This window comes from Mirounga leonina, unplaced genomic scaffold, assembly GCF_011800145.1.
Source record: "Mirounga leonina isolate KUSES-001 unplaced genomic scaffold, KU_Mleo_1.0 Mir_178, whole genome shotgun sequence".
Classification (NCBI taxonomy): Eukaryota; Metazoa; Chordata; class Mammalia; order Carnivora; family Phocidae; genus Mirounga; species Mirounga leonina.
The window spans coordinates 25631328-25655812 of NW_023270464.1; the positions used below are offsets into that span (position 1 = coordinate 25631328).

Consider the following 24485-nt stretch of genomic DNA (forward strand, 5'->3'; position numbering starts at 1 on the left):
TTTATCCATACACATTTGTTATTGAAAGTATTAACTCTATGCATGTGTTTGTTCATTAGCGAAATTACTAATTCATGCATTCATTTAGTAAATACTTACGTGTGTTTTGTATGGCAGGTGCTATGCTAAGTGCTGGAGATACACTGGCAGATAAAACTAGATCAAATACCAGATTTTGTGGAGCTTGCAGTCCAGTTGATGAGACAGACATTAATCAGATAATCACATGGTTTGCTGTGTAGACCCCCCGCCCCTTATCTGTAGGGGATACATTCTAAGACTCAGTGGACACCTGAAACTGTGCGTAGGGTTATACCACGCTCCATTTTTAGTATGTATTTTCTTATACATATATACCCCTGATGAAGTCTAATGTATAAATTAGGCACAGTAAGAAACTAACAACAACAGTAATAAAATGGAACAATTGTAACTATACAATGAAACAATATACTGTAATGAAAGTTATGTGAATGTGTTCTCCCTCTCCAACTAGGCACTCACCCTCCTTATGAAATGATAGGGTGCCTACATGATAAGATGACGTGAGGTGGGGGACACGGGCGCGGGAACATGGCGTTAGGCTACTACTGACCTTCTGATGATCACCTGCGTCCGGACCGCGGTTGAGTGGGGTCACTGAAACCGTGGAAAGCAAAACTGCAGGTTAGGGTGGAGACTAATTATAGGCTGAAGTCAGGGAGGTTCCTCTGAGGAGATGACATGGAGGTGAGCTCTGGAGAAAGAAAGCTCAGTGGAGGGCGCCTGGGTGGCTCAGTCATTAAGCGTCTGCCTTCGGCTCAGGTCATGATCCCAGGGTCCTGGGATCGAGCCCCGCATCGGGCTCCCTGCTCTGCGGGAAGCCTGCTTCTCCCTCTCCCACTCCCGCTGCTGGTGTTCCTGCCCTCTCTATCTCTGTCTCTGTCAAATAAATAAATAAAATCTTTAAAAAAAAAAGAAAGCTCAGTGGAGGGCGCCTGGGTGGCTCAGTTGGTTGGGCGACTGCCTTCGGCTCAGGTCATGATCCTGGAGTCCCTGGATCGAGTCCTGCATCGGGCTCCCTGCTCAGCAGGGAGCCTGCTTCTCCCTCTGACCCTCCCCCCTCTCATGTGCTCTCTCTCTCTCATTCTTTCTGTCTCAAATAAATAAATTAAAAAAATCTTTAAAAAAAAAAAAAGAAAGCTCAGTGGACTCAGGTGACCAGGTGAGGTGGGGTTGCAGCTTTGAGTCGGTGATGGATATTTATTTCAAGGTCATTAAGATTTTGGCATTTTATATTATCATGGGAAAATGAAAAAACCCAATATGCTGACTTAACCAAGTGTTGGAGGTCATCCAGTAGTTTAGAAGCAGAGCCAAATTTATAGTGGACTTGAAGTCAAGTCTTGAACGGCAGGGGGACAGCTGTGGTTCTGCTTGGAGCCTTGTTGGCTGGGCCGCTGGGGGTTAACAATATTTGGAAGCTCCGGCCAGGTAAGATGAAGCAGAAGCAGGGCCACACCAAGCATAAAGCTCTGGGCGTTTGTGCTGCTTCTCCCGTGTGGGTTTTCCCTGACATTTCGGGTCCTTTCTAAGAAGGTGAGCAGCTGTGCCAGGAAACTCACTGGTAGGAATAGAAAACCCCACATGGAAACCTCATTCTCAGAAGCAGCAACCTTAATAAACGCAGAGGAGAAATTGCAGAGGTGAGATTGTCTCTTTGGTACTAACCTCAGTCTTGATTCAATGCCTGCTCACAAGCATCAGCCAACCCTGGGTGGAAGGATTGTGCCCCTGGCGTCCAGATGGGAAGCAAGAATCTATCTACCCACCAAGAGCCTATCCTACAACATTTTGGAGCAAACACCAGCCTAGAACAGATCTCTCCTTGTACAATGAATGAAAACCAACAATAATAACGTGAGAAATGTGAAAAGATGCTGTATCCTAACATTCAGCTATATCCTACAAGAGGTGAAAAGGAGTATTTAGAAGGTAATTTATTGCAGGAAAACAAATATGGTTTAAATTACTTTTGCTTTGGCTATGATGAAATTGAAGAAAACATTGAGTATATGAATATAACAAGATGAGATGAAAAAGGCTTAAAAGTTAAGGCAAGTATGTAAACAAATGATGTAATAGCAGGATTTTGATAGTGTGATGGACAGAATTAATGTTGTGAGGGGCGCCTGGGTGGCTCAGTTGGTTAAGCGACTGCCTTCGGCTCGGGTCATGATCTCAGGGTCCTGGGATCGAGCCCCGCATCGGGCTCCCTGCTCGGCGGGAAGCCTGCTTCTCCCTCTCTCACTCCCCCTGCTTGTGTTCCCTCTCTCGCTGTCTCTCTCTCTGTCAAATAAATAAATAAAATCTTAAAAAAAAAAAAAGAATTAATGTTGTGAAAACTGAATCCATGACACAGAATATAAAGAAATGAAAAATGTTCTGTTTTGTTTATGCTTACTCTCCTTTCTGTTATTTTTTGCTTTATTCCTTTATCATGTTCATATTTTTTGGGTACGGCTCAATTTTTGGTATATTTCTTTATTTTTTGGTACTTTTCTCTACAGACCATATTTTGCTTGAATTCCTTGTCTCTGGAGATTTTGAAAGTTTAAGCTCTATTGTTAAAAATTCCCACTGGATTTTTTTTAAAGATTTTATTTATTTATTTGACAGAGAGAGACACAGCGAGAGAGGGAACACAAGCAGGGGGAGTGGGAGAGGGAGAAGCAGGCTTCCTGTGGAGCAGGGAACCCGATGTGGGGCTCGATCCCAGGACCCTGGGACCATGACCTGAGCCGAAGGCAGACGCTTAACGACTGAGCCACCCAGGCGCCCCCCCAACTGGATATTTTTAAGTTAATCACAGACATGATTAAATCAAATAAACGATTGACTTAATGTAAGGTATCATATGTGTGTGTGTGTGCACATACAGACATGTAAGTTTTCTTCTCCAAGAACATTTTTGGCTTTGCTTTTGACTTTGTGACCATATTTCCAACAGTCATTTATACCATTGATGTCTAATAGAACTTTCTGTAATTACGGAAATTTTCTATATTTGCACTAATGCGGTAGCCACTAACCACCCGTATGCACAGCATAGCGCTTGCAATGTGGCTGGTGTTAAGGTTACAGTCATATTATGAGGTAGATAAAAATCTAGCTTACATGATACAGATCTCTATAAGTGACCATATTCCTTTGATTACTTTATCTGCAACCCACTAGAATTTATACAAATATCTCCTCCTTTCCCCATGAATTATGGAGGCTCTTTGCCTAGATGTTCACTGGTAGGGTTTCTTTTTTTATTATTTTATTTAGATTCGATTAGCCAACATACAGTACATCATTAGTTTTTGGTGTGGTGTTCAAAGATTCATCAGTTGCCTATAACACCCAGTGCTCATCACATCACGTGCCCTCCTTAATGCCCGTCACCCAGTTGCCCCATCCCCCCACCCAGCTCCCTTTCCATAGCCCTCAGTTTGTTTCCTGGAGTCAAGAGTCTCTCATGGTTTGTCTCCCTCTCTGAGTTTTTCCCATTCAGTTTTCCCTCCCTTCCCCTATGATCCTCTGTGCTATTTCTTATATTCCACATATGAGTGAAACCATATGAGAATTATCTTTCTCTGATTGACTTATTTCACTTAGCATAATACCCTCCAGTTCTGTCCATCTCGAGGTAAATGCTAGTTATTCATCCTTTCTGATGGCTGAGTAATATTCTACTGTATATATGAACCACTTCTTCTTTATCCATTCATCTGTTGAAGGATATCTTGGCTCCTTCCACAGCTTGGCTCACTGGTAGGGTTTCATAAACTCCTGCTCATCCACCAAGATTCAGCTCAAGTAACACCTTCTCAGGAAACACTCCTCACTTCCCACACTGAGGGTTGTTGTCTTTCTCTTTGAGCACTTAGCGCCCCCTTGAAATCATGTGTTTTCCTTTCTCTTGTAACTAGAGTAATCTTCTTGAGGGCAGTGACTAAATCAGGCTTGGTGAATCTTTACATTGCTAAACCTGCAAAAACCCTGGCTAACTCTGGAAAACTCAGTGGATCTGAACGCCAGCCATTTAGCAGTGACCTACACAAGGCCATTCTCATTTAACCAGGGAGACGCTCCTGTCATTTTTAGTCAAGGAATTGTGAGTTTGCTATCAGGTCTTCCAGCCATGGATGTGCAGAATGTCCCGGTTTCTCTCTTCACCTGGGGTGACATGCCACCCATGGGTGGCCCAGAGCATGCAGACCGCCACCAATCCCAGAAGGAGTGAGATAAAAACAACATGCTGGCTTCTTTCATGACTGACTTTTGTAGCTGTCAAATAGTATTTCTTGTGGGAGTTTGTTTAAAGCCTATGCCCCTAAAATGTGGTCTGGGTAATATTCTTGATGAGTTGTTGGCACAAAACCTCTGTTTTTCTATGTGAAATGGCTAACCATGGATGGAAGTAAATCACTGAGAAAAGTCAAAAAAGAATTTTTTAAAACTTGGTATCATTAAACTTGAAAATCTATGCTTATTTTTCCCTTGGAAAGAAAAGTCCACTGTGGATTGTCAAATATGAATGCTTTGAATATGGTTTGAGGTATGTTGAAATTAAGAGCTTCTGAAGACTATTTTGCGGTTCTTAATGTAGGGCAAGAAAGTATATAAAGTAGCCTACACGGACCTACTTTAAAATAGTAAGGAGAGGGACGCCTGGGTGGCTCAGTTGGTTAAGTGTCTGCCTTTGGCTCAGGCCATGATCCCAGGGTCCTGTGATCGAGCCCCATGTCCGGGTCCCTGCTCGGCAGGAGCCTGCTTCTCCCTCTCCCTCTACCCCTCCCTCTGCTTGTACTCTCTCATGCTCTCTCTGTCTGTCAAATAAATAAAATCCTTAAAAAATAAAATAAAAAAAATTGTAAGAAGCATCATGCAAATGCAGGGTACTTTGCTCCATTGTGGTGAGTGCAAGTAAAGCTGTTTGCATTGTAAGACTATCTGAAGGTTGAGGATTTTAATGATGCTTTGTTGTTATATTGTTTATAAAAGAATTCTTTTCCCTTTAACCAGTGTAAGTCATTATGAGCATAAAGAATCTTGGTTGTGTGGACATGCATTCTTCTAGAATGCATTTCTCTATCTCACCACTGTTAACATTTTGGGTCAGATCATTCTGTGTGGTGGGGGGCTGTCCTGGGCACGGAAGGATGTTTAGCAACCTCCCTGGCCCGCACCCCTCACACCCTCCTTGCCTTAGTTGCAATAACCAAAAATATTCAGGTGTTCCCTGGGGGACAAACCCGATGGGGTGAGAAGTAACGTTCTAGAACATTTGTTGCAATGTGTGGACCTGGAAGTTAATAATCTGTAACATTTGACTGCAGGCCTTTGTTCCTTCAGCCTTGAGATGCCCTGAGGCAGTTTCATAAATACCGTTTACAGGAATGCCAGCCCCTGGTACAGGCTGCTTGGCAAGCACTCGCCATCGAGACCCTGAATTGCCTTGGGTTTTGAGGCCACGACGGGACAACTTCTTTGGATGCAGGTTGGATTTATTCGTGTATCAGAATAATTGACATTTAAAAAAAATTTATGCTTGTATTAAAAAAAATCCAGCAGTGTGGAAATCTACAAAGAAAACTACAGATCACCCCTATGCCACTTTCTAGAAATAACTAGTGTTTGCATTTGGTAAATAGCTTTTCTGGACATTTTCAAACACATATACAAATAGGATTTTGCATAGGACAGATAAATCGATGTAGTTCTATAGAAATGCTATCACATGATGTATGCCATTTTAAATTAGAAATATTTAATTTCTATGAATTTAACAGATGATAAGGAAATGAAGTGAAGGACTTGCAAAACCTGGGCTGAATGCTTCACAGAAAGATAAATCATGTCCTCAGAGACATTCCTAAGAATGAGATTATGAGCAACATGAGGACTTTGGAGTTATTGTGTTTAAAAACTTCATGATTAAATTTCAGACCATATTACTTAACTTTCCTATGACTTTCCTCCATTCACCTCCCAATTTTTATTATAGTTTTATTAGTTTAATATAGTATATGTTCTGTCCTACAACCTTAACGTTCCTGTTGTTTATTTATGTGGATTCAAGACTCACCACCATTCCTTTTATATGACTTCTACTATCCTGTTTTTTAAAATTTTGAATCATCTCTTGGCTAGATTTCTTCATCGACTTTTTAAGGAAAGGCTCCATTTTCTGAGCTTTTTTTTAAAAAAAAATATTTGAAAATGTTAGTGTTGCCTTTATTCTTTCTATTTTATTGTAAAATACACATGACCTAAAATTCACCATCTTAAACATTTTTAAGTGTATAGTGCAGTGACTTTAAGTATATTCACATCATTATGGAACCATCCCCATCCCAGAACTTTTTCATCTTACAAAACTAGAAGCCTGTCCCCATTAAAAAAAACTTTTCCCCATTCTTTCCTCCCCCGCCCCAGACCCTGGCAACCACCGTTCCACTTTCTGTCTCTATGAATTGTCTATTCTACATACTTCCTAAGTGGAATCATACAGCATTTGTCTTTTATTTACTTATTTTTTTGGTCTGGCTTATTTTGCTAAGTATAATGGTCTTCAGGCTTCATCCATGTTGTAGCATGTGCCGGAATTTCATTTCTTTTTAAGGCCAAATAATATTCCATTGTACGGATATATCAAGTTTTGTTTATCCATTCATGCGTCCATGGACATCTGGGTTGTTTCTGTCTTTTGGCTGTTTTGAATAATGCTGCTATGGACACGGGAGTACAAATATCTGTTTGAGTCCCTGCTTTCAGTTCTCCTGGATATAGACCCAGAAATAGGATTGCTGGATCCCATGGTAATTCTATCTGATTTCCCACCAGCAAAGTACAAGTGTTCCCATTTTTCCACATCCTCTTCCAAACTTATTTTTTTTGTTTGTTTGTTTCTTTTTCTGGTTTTGTAAAAAAATAACAGTCATCCTATGGGTATGAGGTGGTATCTCATTGTGGTTCTCCTTTTTTCCCTAATGATGAATGATGTTGAGCATCTTTTCTTGTGTTTATTGGCCATCTGTATATCATCTTTGGAGAAATGTTGATTCATGTCCTTTGCCCAATTTTTATTTATTTATTTTATTTTATTTAAAAATTTTTTTATTTTATTTAAATTCAGTTAATTAACATATAGTGTATTATTGGTTTCAGAGGTGGAGTTCGGTGATTCATCAGTCTTGTATAATACCCAGTGCTCATTACATCACGTGCCCTCCTTAATGCTCATCACCCAGTTACCCCAGCCCCCACTCCCTCCCCTCCAGCAACCCTCAGTTTGTTTCGTATGGTTAAGAGTCTCTTATGGTTTCTCCCTCTCTGATTCTGTCTTGTTTTACTTTCCCCTCCCTTCCCCTATGATCCTTTGTTTTGTTTCTTAAATTCCCCATATGAGCGAGATCATATGATTTTTTTTTAAGATTTTATTTATTTGACAGAGAGAGACACAGCGAGAGAGGGAACACAAGCAGGGGGAGTGGGAGAGGGAGAAGCAGGCTTCCCGCCGAGCAGGGAGCCTGATGCGGGGCTCGATCCCAGGACCCTGAGATCATGACCTAAGCCGAAGGCAGACACTTAACGACTGAGCCACCCAGGTGCCCCGAGATCATATGATATTGTCTTTCTCTGATTGACTTGTTTCCTTTTGCCCAATTTTTAATTGGGTGTTTCTTTTTTTGGTTGTTGAGCTGTTCTTAATATATTCTGGATATCAATCCCTTATATGATATATAATTTATAAATATTTCCTCCCTTTCTGTGTATTACCTTTTTACTCTGTTAATAGTGTCCTTTGATGCATAAAAGTTTTAAATTTTGATGAAGTGCCTTTATTCTTGAATATGTCTTGGCTGAGTGTAATATCTTCTTGGATGGTACTTTTTTTTTTTTTTTTTTTTAATTCTGTAGGTATTGCTTCCCTGGTCTTCTGTCATGAAGTGTTGCTGTGGAGAAGGCAGACTTTTCCCCTTTCAGGCAACTTGCTTTTACTGCGTGAATGCCTCAGAATTTCTCCCTATCTACATCCTCTAAGGAGTGTTCCCCCCTTTCCATCAATTAGGAAAAAAAAAATCTAAAGAAAAAAAATGTAGAGACTAACATAACAGACTCATGTGTACCCACCACCCAGAATTAACTAATATTAATGGTTTGCCATATTTGGGTCACAATATTTTTTTAATCAGTATTTTACATGTATATAGTTTAAGAAGTTTCTTGGATTGGGTTCTGAGAAGCAGAGCTGAGATGAGGATTCATGTCCAAGTGATTTATTTGGGAAGTATTTCTAGTGGAGCCTAATAAGGGAGTGAGAAAAGCAAGACAGGGAAAGGAAAAGGAAGGAGCACAGCAAAGGTGGGATTTCAGGTAGAGTCCCAGCCTCTGCCTTGTTCTGCTGGGAGCTCTGGAGCATACATCAGCCTGCAGAATTGGTCTTGCCTCAAGGCAAGGGAGCTGGGCCTGCATCTAAAGTTTGAAATATATTAGTGTGCATATATTATCCTCCATCTTCTTTTTTTTAGTGCCTTCAGACTCTGTAATGATGCTCCACATTTCATTCTTGGGATTGATTGTTGTGACTTTTCTTTCTCTTTTTTCTTCAATAGTCTTGCCAAGGAACTTTATCAGTTTTGTTTGTCTTTATAGTAAACCAGTGTTTAGATTTGTTGATCCTATTTTTTTCTATTTTTGTTTTCTAATTCATAATTGCTGTTCACATCTTTATTATTGTCCTTCTACTTTCTGTGGGTTTCATTTGCTGCCATTTTTCTAATGTCTTGAAATAATTTGAGATCATTGATTTTTTCAACTTCTTTTCAAATATGTATGTTTAAAACTACAAATTTCCTATATTTTCTACTAGGACTTTTATGGTTTTAGGTCTCACATTTAGGTCTTTAATCCATTTTTTAAAAGATTTTATTCATTTGTTCAACAGAGAGAGAGGGGGGAGAAAGAATGAGCAGGGGGAGCGGCAGGCAGAGGGAGAAGCAGGCCCCCCACTGAGCAAGGAGCCCAATGTGGGACTCAATCCCAGGACCCTGGGATCATGACCTGAGCCAAAGGCAGACACTTAACCAACTGAGCCACCCAGGCATCCCGGTCTTTAATCCATTTTTAGTTTATTTTTGTGTATGGTGTAATAAAGTGGTCCAGTTTCATTCTTTTGCATGAGGCTGTCCAGTTTTCCCAACACCATTTGTTGAAGAGACTTTTTCGTATTAGATATTCTTTTTTCTTTGTCAAAGAGTAATTGTATAATTGTGGGTTCATTTCTGGGCTCTCTATTCTGTTACATTGATCTATGTTTGTGCTTTTGTGCTGGGACCATGCTGTTCTGATTCTATAGCTTTGTAGTATATCTTGAAATCTGGGATTGCAGGGAGGGAGCCTGCTTAAGATTCTCTCTCTCCCTCTCCCTCTGCACCCCCCTCTTAAAAAAAATAATGTCTCTTTTAAACAGAATATAATTGAATTTTCAAATTTCACCCTGATGATCTAATTGGCACATTTATTCTATTTGGATTTATTGCAATTATTGATATATTTGCACTTAAATCTTTCATTTTACTATGCACTTTTAAATTGTACTCTTCTTATCTATGTTCTTTTTTTTTCTTTTTTTAAAGGTTTTATTTATTTATTTGACAGAGAAAGACACAGTGAGAGAGGGACAAGTAGGGGGAGTGGGAGAAGAAGCAGGCTTCCCACGAAGCAGGGAGCCCGATGTGGGGCTCGATCCCAGGACCCTGGGATCATGACCTGAGCCGAAGGCAGATGCTTAACGACTGAGCCACCCAGGCGCCCCATCTATGTTCTTTTTTCTCTCCGTTTTGCTTTCTTTTGGATTGACTGAATATGTGTCCTTAATGTATGTTTTCTCATCTATTAATTTGGAAATTATAGCTCTTTTCTTTTAGTGGTAACACTAGAGATCAAAACATGTATCCTTGACTTATGGAAGTCAGTTATAAATTTGTCCTTTCATCTTCTTCCTAGATGGTGCAAGGATCTCAGGATATTGAATGTTATCCACCACTCTTCTGACTCATAACACCATTGTTGTCACGTAGCTTAATTACATATACGTATTTTAAACCCCACAAGCCATTATAATTGCTGTTTTATGTAGTTGCTCTTTATTTAGATTTACCCACATTTGCCATTCCTATTTTGACTCTTCATTTCTTCATGCATCTCCAAGCTTCCTTTAACCCTAAAAACACCTTTTATGGGGCACCTGGGTGGCTCAATCTGTTAAGCGTCTGTCTTTGGCTCAGGTCGTGATCCCGGGGTCCTGGGATTGAGCCTCACATCAGGTATCCTTTTTAGCGGGGAACCTACTTCTCCATATCCCTCTGCCCCTCCCACTCCTTGTGCTCTCTCTCTCTCTCTTCCGAAGGAATAAATAAGAAATCTTTTAAAAATCCCACCTTTTACTATTTCCTTTAAGACTGGTCTGCTGCTGATGAATTCTCTATTTTTATCTGTCTGAAAATGTCTTTTTTTTGAAAATGTCTTTATTTCATTCATAGAGGATATTTTTTCTTTTCTAGTTGTCCTCAGTGGGATGTTGATCCATATTACCTAGTGCTCCATAACTGTCCAACAGACTTTTATAATTGGCAGCATTTAGTTTTCCTTGCTAGTCAGTCTTACCTGATGTTATGTTGGACATGCTTCACAATGACTTACCCAAGTATTGTAGATAATATCCTATTGAATCTTTCTTCATGTGAAGTACCTTTATATTTAGGAATTTCTTTTTAACCAAAAGTTAAAGCAAAACAAAGCCCTCATAGTATTTGGGCATTTTTATTTATTTATCTTGCTATAGTTGAAGAGGAACTGGTTATGGTTCTTTTCTCATTTGTTTAGTAGCTATGAAAATTGCACTGATGGAGAGAAACATTACCTAGATGTTCTAATCCATAACATAGGATTGTGTAGGGGTTGTTACAGAGAGGTGAACCTCAGTGATTTCTAGGTTTCCTGGGGACCATGGTGTCCCATGTGTTAGTGCCAGCATACAAACGTCCCATAGTATGATTTGTCTACACTCTGGAAACTTTCATTTGAGTTTTTAAAATACACTAATATTTTATATTTGAAATATCCCAGAGAGAAAGCCCATGGTGCAAAGAGAATAGAGTTTAGAGAACAAGCATCATGGAATAACTTCTTAGATTCCGTTTCTGTGTGCACATTGCTGAACTCATTGTCCAGTGAAGATGGCAAAGTGCCCTTTGTTTTTTATTTTAAAGTTATTAGTGTCTATGTTTCTTACTTTCTAGAGCATGATATTGTTCTGTAGCAAGATTGTAAAGAATCTGACATTAGTTAGAGATACATTTGCCTATGGATTACCTTCAAACTGACAGTCATTCATTACCAACAAGCTCTCAGTTTAGCTCCCAGGGGCCAGGAAAATAGTGTGAATCCTCATAGTGGCTGGATGAGATCTTTGCAAATTGGAGGGAGGGCACATGCCCCTTAAAAATCGTGTGGCTATATCTTGGCTGTTGTAAATAATGCTGCAATAAATATAGATGAATGGATCAAGAAGATGTGGAATATTACTTAGCTATAAAAAAGAATGAAATCTTGCCATTTGCAATGACATGAGTGGAGCTAGAGAGTATTATGCTAAGCAAAATAAGTCACTCAGAGAAAGACAAATACCATATGATCTCACTCATATGTGGAATTTAAGAAACAAAACAAATGAGCAAAGGGGAAAAAAGAGAGAAAGAGAGATGAACCAAGAAATAGACTCTTTGAATGTAGGGAACCAACTGCTGGTTACTAGAGGGGGAGGTAGGTGAGTAGATGGGGGAAACAGGTGATGGGGACTAAGGAGTGCACTTGTTGTGATGAGAACCGGGTGTTGTATGGAAGTGTTGAATCACTAAATTCTGCCCCTAAAACTAGTATCAGACTGTATGTTAATTACACTTGAAAAAAAATCGTGTGGCCATGCTTCATTTGAATTATTGCCATGCTGGGATGTGGGTCCTATATTGTTTTCCTCTTTTCTTTTCCTGAGAAGTCGGAAATACAGATTGTTATGTAAAATCTCCGTATTTTTAAACATTAGCCAATGAGTACTTTTTGGGGGTAAGATATGCAATTATAGTTAAATAAATCAGATTCGCAGGCCAGGCTCCTCCCAGGACCACAGGTTCGCTCCCTTTATCTTAGTGGGTATCCGGGTGCTGCTTATGTCTGGCACACAGGGCATTAGGAGTCTCACCTCGAGGGCAGGGTTTTCAGGTGGTTGAGGCCTGAGTGAGATTCACATGTGCCACAAGCCACTTAGTACGGAAGCCCCAGAGTCACCCCAGCACCTCCTTTCTCCCTGCGATGTGGGCAGCTGACAGGTCCTGTTGATTCTAGTTCCTGAAGACCTCATGTCTAAGATAGTCAATCTCAAAAGTTCTCATCACAAGAAAATAAAATGTTTTGTAATGATGTATGGTGACGGATGTTAACTAGGCTCATTGTGCTGATCATTTTATAGTATAGACAAATATTGAATCATTACGTTACACACCTGAAACTAATATGTTCTATATCAGTTATATCTCAATACAAAGGTAAACAGATGAACAAACAATGCAAACCTCCATGTCTGTGCCCTCCTCTTGCAGACCCTGGTGGCCTCCAGCTCTGGGTTCTTGTCTCCTGCATGCCCTGTGGGCTGTCCTCCTGCAATCCTTCCCCGCATCCTGGCCAGAGTAATTTTTCCAAAATAACGATTTGCCGAAGTCTCCCCTCTGCTTAAAGACATTCCAGTGAGTCAGTAAGTTACTGTGCTGGAAAGCTCCCCTTGGCCCTTCAAATCTTCTCTCCATTGCCCACCACCCTGTTCTGCACCCACCCAGGAGTCGGGCCTGTGCGGACTGCCTCAGTACTCTCCCGTGTCCCCTGGTTTCACTGAGCCCCGCAGGGCATTGGAGACAGGGAGGAGGGCAGTGTATTTGCTTCCATGGCTCTCACTGTAGGGTTGATGTGAGCTGTAATTCTTAGCCACAGCCTTAGTGCCTGTCAGGCAGCCTTTACACAAAGCTGCCCTTGCCCCATCTCGTACGCGAAACCCAGGCAGACGGTGTAAATCACTGCACTCACAGAGCCTGCCTGGTACCAGTTCAGGGTGGGGGCCGCGTCAGCCCTGTGCTTTCCCTTTGCCCTGTCCACTCCTTAGTAAATCGTGTGTTTTTAGAATGCTCCTGAAATGGTCCCCACCTGAAGCTGCCCTTTGTGTCCCACTGGGCCCTAGGTCTCCTCCCTAACACAGTGGACTGGATTGCTGTATACAGAAGGTCGGCCTCACTCTCAGAAGTCTGGAAATGTTTTGTTGGTGTTCCTTCATCTGGACTTGGAGAAAACCTTAGTTGCCATGATTTGGGACATCTTCATAACAATTGTGGGAGATTTTTCTTTTACTAGAACAAGAGGTCCAACCAACCCCCAAATTAGGAGTTTGCCTAAAGGGTGTGGATGAGGAGGTAGAAAGCACATCATCAGGTCAGTCCATGCCTGGCTAACTCAGGAAGGGCACTAGATGAGGTGAGGAATCACAGAACTGGGGGCGGCCTCCCAGGTGTTGGGGCCAGCAGGAAGAATCCAGGGAGGAAGAGGCTTTCTCAGAAGCTCTCCCGGACTATACCTACCCCGGGCTCAGGGAAGCCGGTCCTGCCTGGCTCTCCACTTGCTGGTCTCCTGCAGAGAGAGCTGCCACAGGAGGAGGGTCTTCTTGCCACTCTGGAGTTTGCCATGGGAAGCAGGACTTGGCAGATGTGTTTGTGTTTGGGGAACAGTCTGAACCATGATGTGCTTGGATGTGGAATGTGGTGTGAGCCCGAGCTGGAGAAAGGGAGCTGGAGAATGAGGCAGAACAGGTCACAGAGAGCCAAGAGGTATAGAACATGTATCCTGAGGGATCTGTAAAGGGTTTTAAGAAGGTGGTAAAATAACCAGGACCACATTGTTGGAGAGGGTCAACCAAATCCTGGAGGCCATTGACCATCAGGGTCATGAGTTGTGGATAGCCAGGCAACCTCCTTATCATGGTTTCGGTTACTGGAGGTCAACCACAGTCCTGAGGGAGACGATCCTCCTCCTAACCCAATGTCAGGAGGTCACTAGCAAGCTAATGCTCCATCACATGACCACATCCTTCACTCACTTATCTCCTCACATAGGCATTGTGCCATCACACATCCTCACAAGAGGAAGGTGGGGTGAGAACAACACGATATTTTGAGGGAAACCGCATTCACATAATTTCTGTTCCATATATTGTTATAATCATTCTATTTTATTATGAGTTATTGTTCATCTCTCTTTTTTTTAAAGATTTTATTTATTTTAGAGAGAGAGAGCACATGAGTAGGGGAAGGGGCAGAGGGAGAGGGAGAGAGAGAGAATCTCAAGCAGACTCCGTGCTGAGCATGGAGCCTGCCATGGGGCTCGATCTCACGACCCTGAGATCATGACCTGAGCCAAAATCAAAAGTTGGATGCTTAACTGACTGAGCCACCCAGGCGCCCCATTGTTCATCTCTTATTGTGCCTAGTGTATAAATTAAACTTTATCATAGGTATGTACGTACAGGAAAAAACATCATATATATGTGTGTGTGTGTGTGTGTGTGTATATATATATATATATATATATATATATAGGGTTCAGTACTATTTGTGGTTTGAGGCTTCCACTGGGGGTCTTGGGATGTATCCCCCATGGATAAGGGGGACTACTGTATACACTTTTCAGTAGAGGAGCAATGAACTGAAAAGGGAGAGGTAAGATCCAGGGGTCTGGAGCATCTCTCAATAGTGCCAATTGTTGAGTTTGTGTGACAGGTTGAGTGACATTTTTATGTCATTTACCCAATGCATATATTTTTAAATTTTTTGTTGTTAAAGGCTGTGAGGTCATATTAACCTGAAATAATGTATTTACTGTCAACAAAGTCTGGGTCATTTGTGATCTCCTTAAATAACCTTTGTGGTAACACTGGAATGAACATTTATTTGATGTCTGGGAAGTAATATCCCAGTGGAACTTATTTTATTTTGGGTTGTTTTTAATTATGGAGCTGTTAATATAGCATTTCCAGTAAGTGACCTTATATGTGAAATCTGTGTTTAATTACTAACATTTTTGCAAGACTGGTAGAACTGCACTATTCATTATAAGTCACAGATTTAAGAACTTGTCAGGAAAATATTTTATGATTTGATTTATGCATGAGGATCCAAGAAAGGCAAGGAGTCCTCGGGTCTTTATGAGATTGTGAACACACTTATTCCTACAATATTCTTGGCTTTTTCCAGTCCTATTATATAATGAGTAAACAATATCTCTTTTGAATTTTTCATCCAAAAATATTCCCCAGCTAGAACTTAACTTAGGAAAATATGATTTCCTAAGAGATCTTTAAGGCTGATAGTTTTAACCAAACAGCATAAAGTGCATTTTGCTTCTCTAAATGTGTTCCCATAGGTTTTCTTTTAGTGTTTTTTCCTCCTTAAAAAAAAAAAGAACTTTTATTGGGTGTTTTATTGCATAAACTATACGTGTTCATTGTATAAAAGTGGGAACTGTAGATGAGCAAAGGGAAGAGACTAGAAAAGCATCTGATTCCATCATGGTTACAAAAGAGAGATGAACCAAGAGTGAGACCCCACCTGCGATCACATCGCAGGAGAGGGGTTGATAGGGATGCGTGAGGGCCCACCTGCACCTCCAGCAGAACTGATGTGTCCTTGGAAAGGGTGCATCCCCAACGAGGCTCTCCTAACCAGGTGGCAGGTGCTTCTGTGTCAGCGTCTTCTTGCTCTGGGGCCCTGTGTCTGTCGCTGTCAGGGCCCGACGGCTGATTCTTTGTCACCACGTCCCTTCAGCACCTGTCACCTGCTGCTGGCTGTCCTGCAGCCCATCCAGGCCAGTCCTCCCTGGGGCACCAATTCATGAACTTCAGAAACCCTTGGTCTTTGTTCCTGTGTAGGGAAATTCACAAATGTGTCTGGGTTGTGAGCATCAGTCAAAGAATGGGTATCCCTTGTGTGATAACCTAGATACAGCCAAATGCTTCTGAAAAACAGAAGCGTACTCTGCTTGCAACGTAAAGAGAGGAAAAAGGAGAAGTCCCCATTGAGATGCCGGGAGAATGTTGTGGTCAGGCGAATCAGCAGCAGGTGTGTTCCATCCAAGACGCAAATTGCCCGCTGCCAGTGACGATAGGTCGGCTGCTGGCTTTGCTGGATTCCTGGTCACAAGCGCAGTGGGGCATCCGCGAAGAACATGCAGGCTTGTCAGGGTCAGACAGAAAGAGGCTCCCCCCACACCTGATGCGACGGTTCCTCACCTGTCAAATGGGGCTGGTAGGACACAGCTCGAGGGTTTGTTGAGGTTAGAAGGACTGTAGGAAAAAGACAGGCAAGCAGTGCTCGGTCTGTGCATCAGTAGCAGGTGATTTGTGCATGAGCGGCTCCTTTAGATTTTCCTCCCCACAGAGGCAGGGTCGCGGCGTGACATGATGTTGGTTGACTCAGACTTGGGGCAGAAGACCTATAGATAGGGTTCAGATAACAACGTATAAAGTACTAAGAACATGGAATTTAAATAATTTGTTAAGACAGCTTATGGAGATGCTCGTGAAGAGGGAACTGGGTTCAGTGGTACCCAGCTGACAAGCCTAGAAGTTGGCTCTTCAGAGTCACCTTTGGGCCAGACATCGAGCTGATACCCATCAGCCAGCTTTTATTGTCCCTGGATTTCAGGGCTGGGGCTGGCCAAAGTGGGGCTGCCAAATACCCCTTGTCTCGGGAGGCTCCCTGCCACCCCACAGCTCAAGAACATAGACCCCACCTGCTTGATCTGGGCCCCTAAATGGCTGGTTCCTTCCCTCCCCTCAGCTTCTTCTGCCCCCTAACATTTGATGATGGTGATAGGCATTATTCCATATTTTTATTGTAACACTAAACTGTGTCCACAGATTCCAAGTCTGATTAGTTGGCTGCTTATTTGGCATGATGGTCTGCTTACTACTTAAAAATAAAAGCAGAAATATGCATTAATGGAATTCTGTAAGATTAGGGAACTATGTCCAGCACATTTATCAGGGAACAGGGAAGCTGCAAAGCCGAGCGAAGTGGCTCATAGATGGGTGACAGGATCGGGATTCAAATGGATCTCAACAGGCCAGCACTCTGGGCCAAAACCAACAAGAGGAAATTCAGTAGTGATTCATGTTAAGTCTGCATAAGTAAAAACGGGAGAGAGCTGGCTTTACTGTCGCTGCTTTGGGAAAGATGTTATTTTGAACTTACTGAGACGTTCCCTCATTACATTTATTGAGATGATGTGTGATTTGTTATATATGTGTTATTCTATTTAAATCCTGCTGCAGTGAAGGTTATCATCTCCATTTTATAGATGAGTTCGAGAAAGGTTAAGAAATGTATCCAGGGTCATAGAGCTTTCAACGATTATGTGATATGGCCTCCGTGATGGGATCCAAGAAATGGTGTGCCGGAGAAGGAAGGAAGGAGGGAAGGGAGGGAGAGAGGGAGGGAGGAAGGGAGGAAGGAAGGAAAGAAAGGAGGGGGGGGGAAGGAAGGAAGGGAGGAAGGAAGGAAAGGAGGGAGGGAGGGAAGAAGGAAGGGAGGAAAAGGAGGGAGGAGGGAGGGGAGGACGGAAAGGAAGGAGGGGAGGAGGGAGGAAGGGAAGGAAGGGAGGAAGGGAAGGAAGGAGGGACAGAAGGAAAGAAAGAAGGGAGGAAGGAAGGAAGGAAAAAAGGGAGGGGAGGAGAGGGAGGGGAGGAGAGGAGGGAGGGGAGGAGGGAGGGAGGAGGGGGGAGGGAGGGAGGAGCGAGGAAGGGAAGAAAGGAAGAAGGGAGAGAAGGAAAGAAGGGAGGAAGGAAGGGAGAGAAGGAAGGAAGGGAGGGAAGGAAAGGGGAAACTCAGATTTTATCAGAAGAACCCTGGAGTGTGGGGCAATGGGTGGTATGTGTTATTCTCAGATACAGTGTTGTATTCTGGACACTACATTTTAAGATTAAACACGTGCAAACTTGAGTGTGTTCAGAGTAAATATTCATGGATGAGCTGGGACGGTTGAAGGGAAAGCTGGTGCAGGGTTCTTGAACAGAAGCTGATGGAGACTGGCGGTCCCCTGCCCTGGGAGGGATGTGGTCCAGGAAGGTGCCTACTGTGTCACCGTCAGGAAGAACATACAAACATACATGCACAGAATCGCCCTAGTGGTACTTTCTTCGCCACCACGGGGCTTTTCTCTGACCGTCTGTGCTTGCTCCATTCTACTGGCATCAGGGGGGAGAGGCAGGAACTGGTGCACGTCAGGGATATTACTGCTGGTCTTTGGGTAAAGAAGCATCTGTGAGAAGGGGGCAGGGAAGACCAGCTGGCAGAAGGTGGCAGCGGGGTTTCAAAGCAAAATCCCATCTTCACGGCCAAGGGCAGGAGAAAAACTCGAGGACCCCTCTTGAGATGCAATTTTCTCTGTTTTCTTAGGGGGGGTGGAATATCTCACTGACCCAACCAGAGAAACCAAATGCCTGCATTTATAACATGCCTATTTTAGTTATTTTAGAATCAAGATTCTTTTTTTTTTTTTTTTTGTAAGTAAAGGTGGAGAAGTTATGGAAAGAAACCTGACTCTAACTATAAACCGAACAGATGGGATAGTGGGAATAAAAACAAATTAAAGCAATATTGCAAAGAACTCTCAACTTTCATTTAAAAATATATATGATGATGTTTTTCAACTTCTCACATTCAACCTATGGGTAGATCGGGTGACAAAATGAAAAATCAATTTCAGCTGTGTATATTTTAAACATTTACCTAAATTATTTGGACTTACCAACCCAGAAGTCCAGATGAATGTATTAAAGTGCTATTTGTGTGTTTTTTTATGAATTAAAACTTTATATTATGTTATAGACAGGACGCAGTTCCATTTGGTGACATTTCGTGTAGAAAATTGAATTGAACAGTGATCTAATTAGAACAGTAAATAGTATGGGTTTAATTAGCTCTTATTCCTGATGACAGATTTGATCAGTTGCCAGATATTTATCCCTTCCTTTTGCTTGACTGTTCCTAAAGTATTACCTCAAGCAGGACCGTGCACTGTGCTATAAATAGGTAGCTTGGCAAGAAGCCATGAAACCCACTGACCGGTGAGTCTTGGGTGGAATTGATTGGAAAATCCCTCCTTGCTTCATTATTCCATTTCACTTTTGAAAGTCCTTTCTACAGATCCCCCTCTTAATTTAAAAAAAATTTTTTTTTGGTTGGATGAGGTAATATGGCCTAAGGGCTTAAGGAAGCCCGTGTAATATCTAGTTCAGCCGTTCTCTGTGGTTTTATTAGTATTAGGGTTTCCTTCATAAACGTTCCTGTTCTCTGACTTACAGCTTCCCTGTTAAATTCTCTCTGACTTGAACTTTTCTGTGTGTGGCTGTGGTCTTTGTTTGCTTGCTTACAAATATTTAATTCAAGAATTAAAGTGTTTGCTTTAAATTTTTTTTCTTTTTGCAAAATGCAGAGAAACAAAAACAAAAGAAGATAAAATCACTCAGAGTCCTTGAACCTGGAAGTTGCCACGGTGAACATTTTAAATTAACTCCCAACTTTCTAAATGCACGTACATGGTTACCTGTATGAAAAGTGATGCAGACTTCCCCTGTGCTCTAAGGATTGTCTTTTACCCCCTCCTTCAAAAAAATTATTTTTGGAAAAGATATTTTTAAAAAATGCAAGTTCAGATAAAACTAACATCTGTTATAGCGCCCCTTGGCTTCATCAGATGTAAGGTTTTGTCATATTGGCTTCAGATCTTTTATGAGGGTGGAGGAGCTCTACAGCATTCAGCTGGCATGCCTTCTGTCATGGACAACATTTGCTCCTAGCCTACATCCTCCGTTCTCAGAGGCAGGTTGCTCCTCCCAGCCCATATGCTTGTCCTTGTGGTATGCATTTTGTGTGTACACTCACATCCCTGTACCTTTATCCAAAGGGTAAAGAGATAGCAAATGTTGTGTGTGTTTTTATTTTAATGTAAATAAAATGGAAATTTAATGGAAATCTTCCAGTCTTTTCCTTTGTAGCTTCTACCTTTGTTGACCTATCTAGGACAGTCTTGCCTCTGTCAAGTCTATAGACTGTTAATCTATAATTTTTCTACTATTTTATGGTGTCAGTGCTTTTAATAAAAATTCTAATATATCTGGAAATCATTTTGGTGTATTTTATGAAAAAGTCATTTATTTTTTAAAAAAATTTATTTATTTTGGTGGGGGGAGAGGCAGAGAGAGAATCTCAAGCAGACTCCACACTGAGCATGGACCCTGATGTGAGGCTTGATCTCATGACTCAGAGATCATGACCTGAGCCAAAACCAGGAGTCAGATGCTTAACCAACTGAGCCACCCAGGTGCCCTGGTTTTTGTTTTATTTTTTATTATTTATTTATTTATTTAAAGATTTTATTTATTTATTTGACAGAGAGAGAGACACAGCGAGAGAGGGAACACAAGCAGGGGGAGTGGGAGAGGGAGAAGCAGGCTTCCCGCGGAGCAGGGAGCCTGATGCGGGGCTCGATCCCAGGACCCTGGGATCATGACCTGAGCTGAAGGCAGACGCTTAACGACTGAGCCACCCAGGTGCCCCGGTTTTTGTTTTATTTTTAAAAACATTCATCACACTGACTTGTGGTTCCATCCCACCTCCTTATACTTGAGTCTATTTCTGGACTCTTTTTTTTTTTTTTTTAATTTAGTAGATTTTCACTGTTTATCGCTATGCCAGCTCTCTACCCTTAATTGAGGCAATTTTGCTCCAATTTCCCTTCTTTTACAGTTTTTTTCTTGGCTCTTACAGACTTTTACTCCACCAGATGAACTTTGGAATCATTTTGTTGGGTTCAAAAAAAATTCCCTTGGGGATTTTGATTGGAGTTGTTACAAATTTATAAGTTAATTTGGAGAGAATTAGCATTTTATAGTTTCGAGACTACCCATTTAGGACTATGTACGTTTCTTCTACTCTAGGCCCTTTAGTGAAGTTTTGTAATTTTATGGAAGTAATACACATTATTTCTTCTCATATCTACATCTACATCTGTCTATACATTTTTAACATATACCTGTCCTCCTCTTTTCTCTAGAGTATCCCAACATAAGTCAACGGTAGCCATTCCAGAACACTAATTAAACCCAATTAATTAGTTGGTTTAATTAGTGGACCCTTCTCTATTTTCTTGGATCCCCAAGGCTTTAGTTACTTTGTTTTCTTGGGATGGAGCCCTTTTCAGGAGATTCCACAAATCCTCATGCAAAATAATTTCCTTGGAGCTAGCGCCCATCTGTCTGACAGAAGGGCAAACCAGGATTTCAGTGGCGAGAAGTCTTAGGTACATGCTGGGACCCTGCTGTGTAGGTTATAAAACATAACTTAGCCTATTTAAATTTTGGAATGATAAAATATCAGATTTAAAACTGACCTTAGAAGCTGCCCGGACAAAACCTTCATAACATGGAAGGGTACTTATGTGACACTAGTTTCCATATAAAACTGTGTGTGTGTGTGTGTGTGTGTGTGCTTAATGTAGCCATTCCAGAGCAAAGCATCTGTAGGCAACCTTCTCCTCTGAACAGCTTAGAATAAGACTCTGGAAAAACTGGAGAAGCTTGGGGATAGTTCTGGCACATTTGTCTATAATTCATTGTGTTTTTTCACATTCTAGACCTCAAGAAACACTCGTTCAGATGAAGACAAAGACAGCAACTGGGATGCTTGGGGCAGCTGGAGTGACTGCTCGAGGACTTGTGGAGGAGGGGCATCATACTCTCTGCGGAGGTGCTTGACTGGGAGGTAAGTGGTGGTTTTACCTGCTCTTCTCCGTGGATGTCAATGCCTTTGAAGGGTGGGGCTGGGGAGACAGCTTGGCTTCTTGGCTTCGGAAAGGTATTAGGATGGTGATATGACATCTGCTATATATAAATATTAGTCATCCTCAAGTTACCATATTTAAATAGTAATGGCCCCATTTTCATGAGTGCCGTCATAGTCCATCCACATGAGACTCCCAGCTCAAAGGAGCCTGGGGCATTAGATACTTTAAGCTTTGCAGGAGGGAAGGCCGGCATGTTAAGTCACTTGCCTCAAATTGTCAAGACTAGGGATAATGGCTCAAGTCTTCTGGGTTCTACCCTTGAGTTATTTCAATTTTAGTTCTTCTCTTGTTCACTTTCTCTGAGCAACCCATCGATTAAGAAGGTAATGCAAGTTCTGTTTTCACACCTTAGGTACGCTTATATTAAATAATGTGTTAAAATGTAAGATCTGCTTCTTAAAAAACCCGTAAGTTTGTAAGAAGCTTACACGTGTCACTGGATTTTGGGACAATTTGAGGTAATCCTTCATAGGGCAGTTTAAATCCCAGCCAAGAATTTACCTTTGCTGTCAGGTAAGACAGAGCCCCAGGTTGATGAAACCTGATGTCCTGGTTCTGGACCAAAGGAAGGCTCCAGGATCATGGCAGCTGTCTTCAGATTTGGGATATTGTAAAGCAAAAGTGTAAGTTGATTTTCCCTGAGTAGTGTCAAGGTATAGATCAGAAATGCAGGGAGAACATATTTTGTCTGGCTCATCTTGGGATTCATTGATGTCACTGTTTTATGGGATATTAAAGAGTGACCACATACATCCTCCAGTTTCATTGAGACAGTGCACGGTAGGAGAGATGGGAGATTGTGATGTGGCCTTGAGAAGGAGGACTCTTAGTTCACTGCAGGACAGCAGGGGGAGGCTGTTGGAGGCGCTGTTGGTGACATTACCCCAGGCTGAGTTTCAACTCAGGGCACTGGGCTCTAAGTGAATGGTTGCAGAACTGAATCCAGGGATTAGTCTTGCGTAGACAAACTGGTATACCTGCTTCCCCTATATTGTTACCTTGGGGAGGAAACGAAGACCCTGTTTCTCTTAAGTGCATCATGCTGTGTGGAAGGATGACAGGATATTATGGTGTACTGGCATGTATTGATCCCAGTGAAGCCTACAGTAGGAGGGCCGTGTGCCTGTGGGCAAGGGTCAGGGAGGGACTTCTCATGTGTGGAATAAGATTTTTCCCACTGCTGTTCAGTCACTTGGGGGAGAAGTTTCCAGCATAGAATCTGGTGTCCAGAAGGTAGGACTTTAGCACCACTTTGTGGCCTCCAAATCTGAGGGGTCTGAATAATTTGCAATCAGTGGTGGGGTTCAGTTGGAAAAGGAGTGGGGTTTATTTGTGTTTGTCTTTTTTTTTAATAGTATATACTTGTATTTGTTAAAAAGAATTGGATGAATATATCGAAGACCATGAATGACCACTTTCATCATTTTGTCATGCAACCAAAATGCTTACATATTTATTGGTTATTTTGTTAATTAAAAAATAACTTTGATTTTGTCTGGAATATAATTTTGCTAAGTGATCTATTTTAGTGTGTGTATGAATGTGCATCTTCTCTTTCCTAACTGGGGTCAGCTGATCATTAAACACTTCGGATAAGGAAGGGAGGTTGCTAAGATGCTTCTGTCTTTTCTGCACCTATTCAGGAAGGGCAATTTGGGCATGAGGAGAGCAACAGAATGAGGAGGTCTGTCTTGACATCAGTGAGCATGTCTCGGTGCTCTGTGGTTTGGCAGATGTTTAAAGCTGCCTCCTTCTGTTGTGAACACTGATGGATTTCTCTGAAGCACTATTTCCTCTTTTCTCCCAGTCCCTTGGCATGTCTTGCCAGCAGTGACCTTGAAATGTGCTGTTCACAGTCCTGTCTTGGTAATACTGTTCGTCCCTCAACTCTTGGACCACTAGGCATACTCCAGGTGTCCCCCTGTTGATGTCTACTCACCCCTCAGTGGTCATCTCGGCAGGTTCCTAAGACAGCTCTATGCTGCCTGTCTTGCATGTGGCCCACCCCTGGCTCACCAGAAACCCTCCTGTGAACTTTGCTAAACAAACTCTTGAAGTGCTGGGATTCATTGCAGCAATACCTACTCTTCATACACAGGCGCTGTGACCAAACTCTCTGCCCTTAAATTTCATGAATTAGCCACCAACCAACTGCAGGAGACACGGGTTGAACTCTTTAAGTCTTGTCCCTAAAATTTCATCCCCTTGATTTGGAGTTAGCAGATTGAAGCCCTCATCCCTTTTCTTTCTTGGTGGGGCAGAGTGAAAAGTAGGATCATAGCACACATTTCTCAAAGAAATCTTCAGAAATCCTTCCTCTATATAATTCTCTACTGAGGTGTCTTCAGCACCAGACCCTTTTAAAAATAAAGCCATCTATCTATCTATCTGTCTATCTATCTGTCTGTCATCTATCTATCTATCTATCTATCTATCTATCTATCTATCTATCTATC

At 41.9% G+C, this 24485-nt stretch overlaps 1 protein-coding gene across 5 annotated transcripts in view; it reads left to right on the plus strand.

The window, feature by feature from the left end:
- The window catches only part of ADAMTSL3 (ADAMTS like 3), a 374681-nt gene that overhangs the window by 102956 nt on the left and 247240 nt on the right, over nucleotides 1-24485 (plus strand). For 4 of the 5 annotated variants that reach the window (XM_035024252.1, XM_035024249.1, XM_035024250.1 and 1 more), the window contains exon 4: nucleotides 21820-21947. In XM_035024252.1, coding sequence (XP_034880143.1) covers nucleotides 21820-21947 — 128 coding nt within the window. Of the gene's footprint in view, nucleotides 1-5424; nucleotides 5528-21819; nucleotides 21948-24485 lie in introns of all 5 variants that reach the window. The other variant, XM_035024253.1, reaches the window with a different exon arrangement.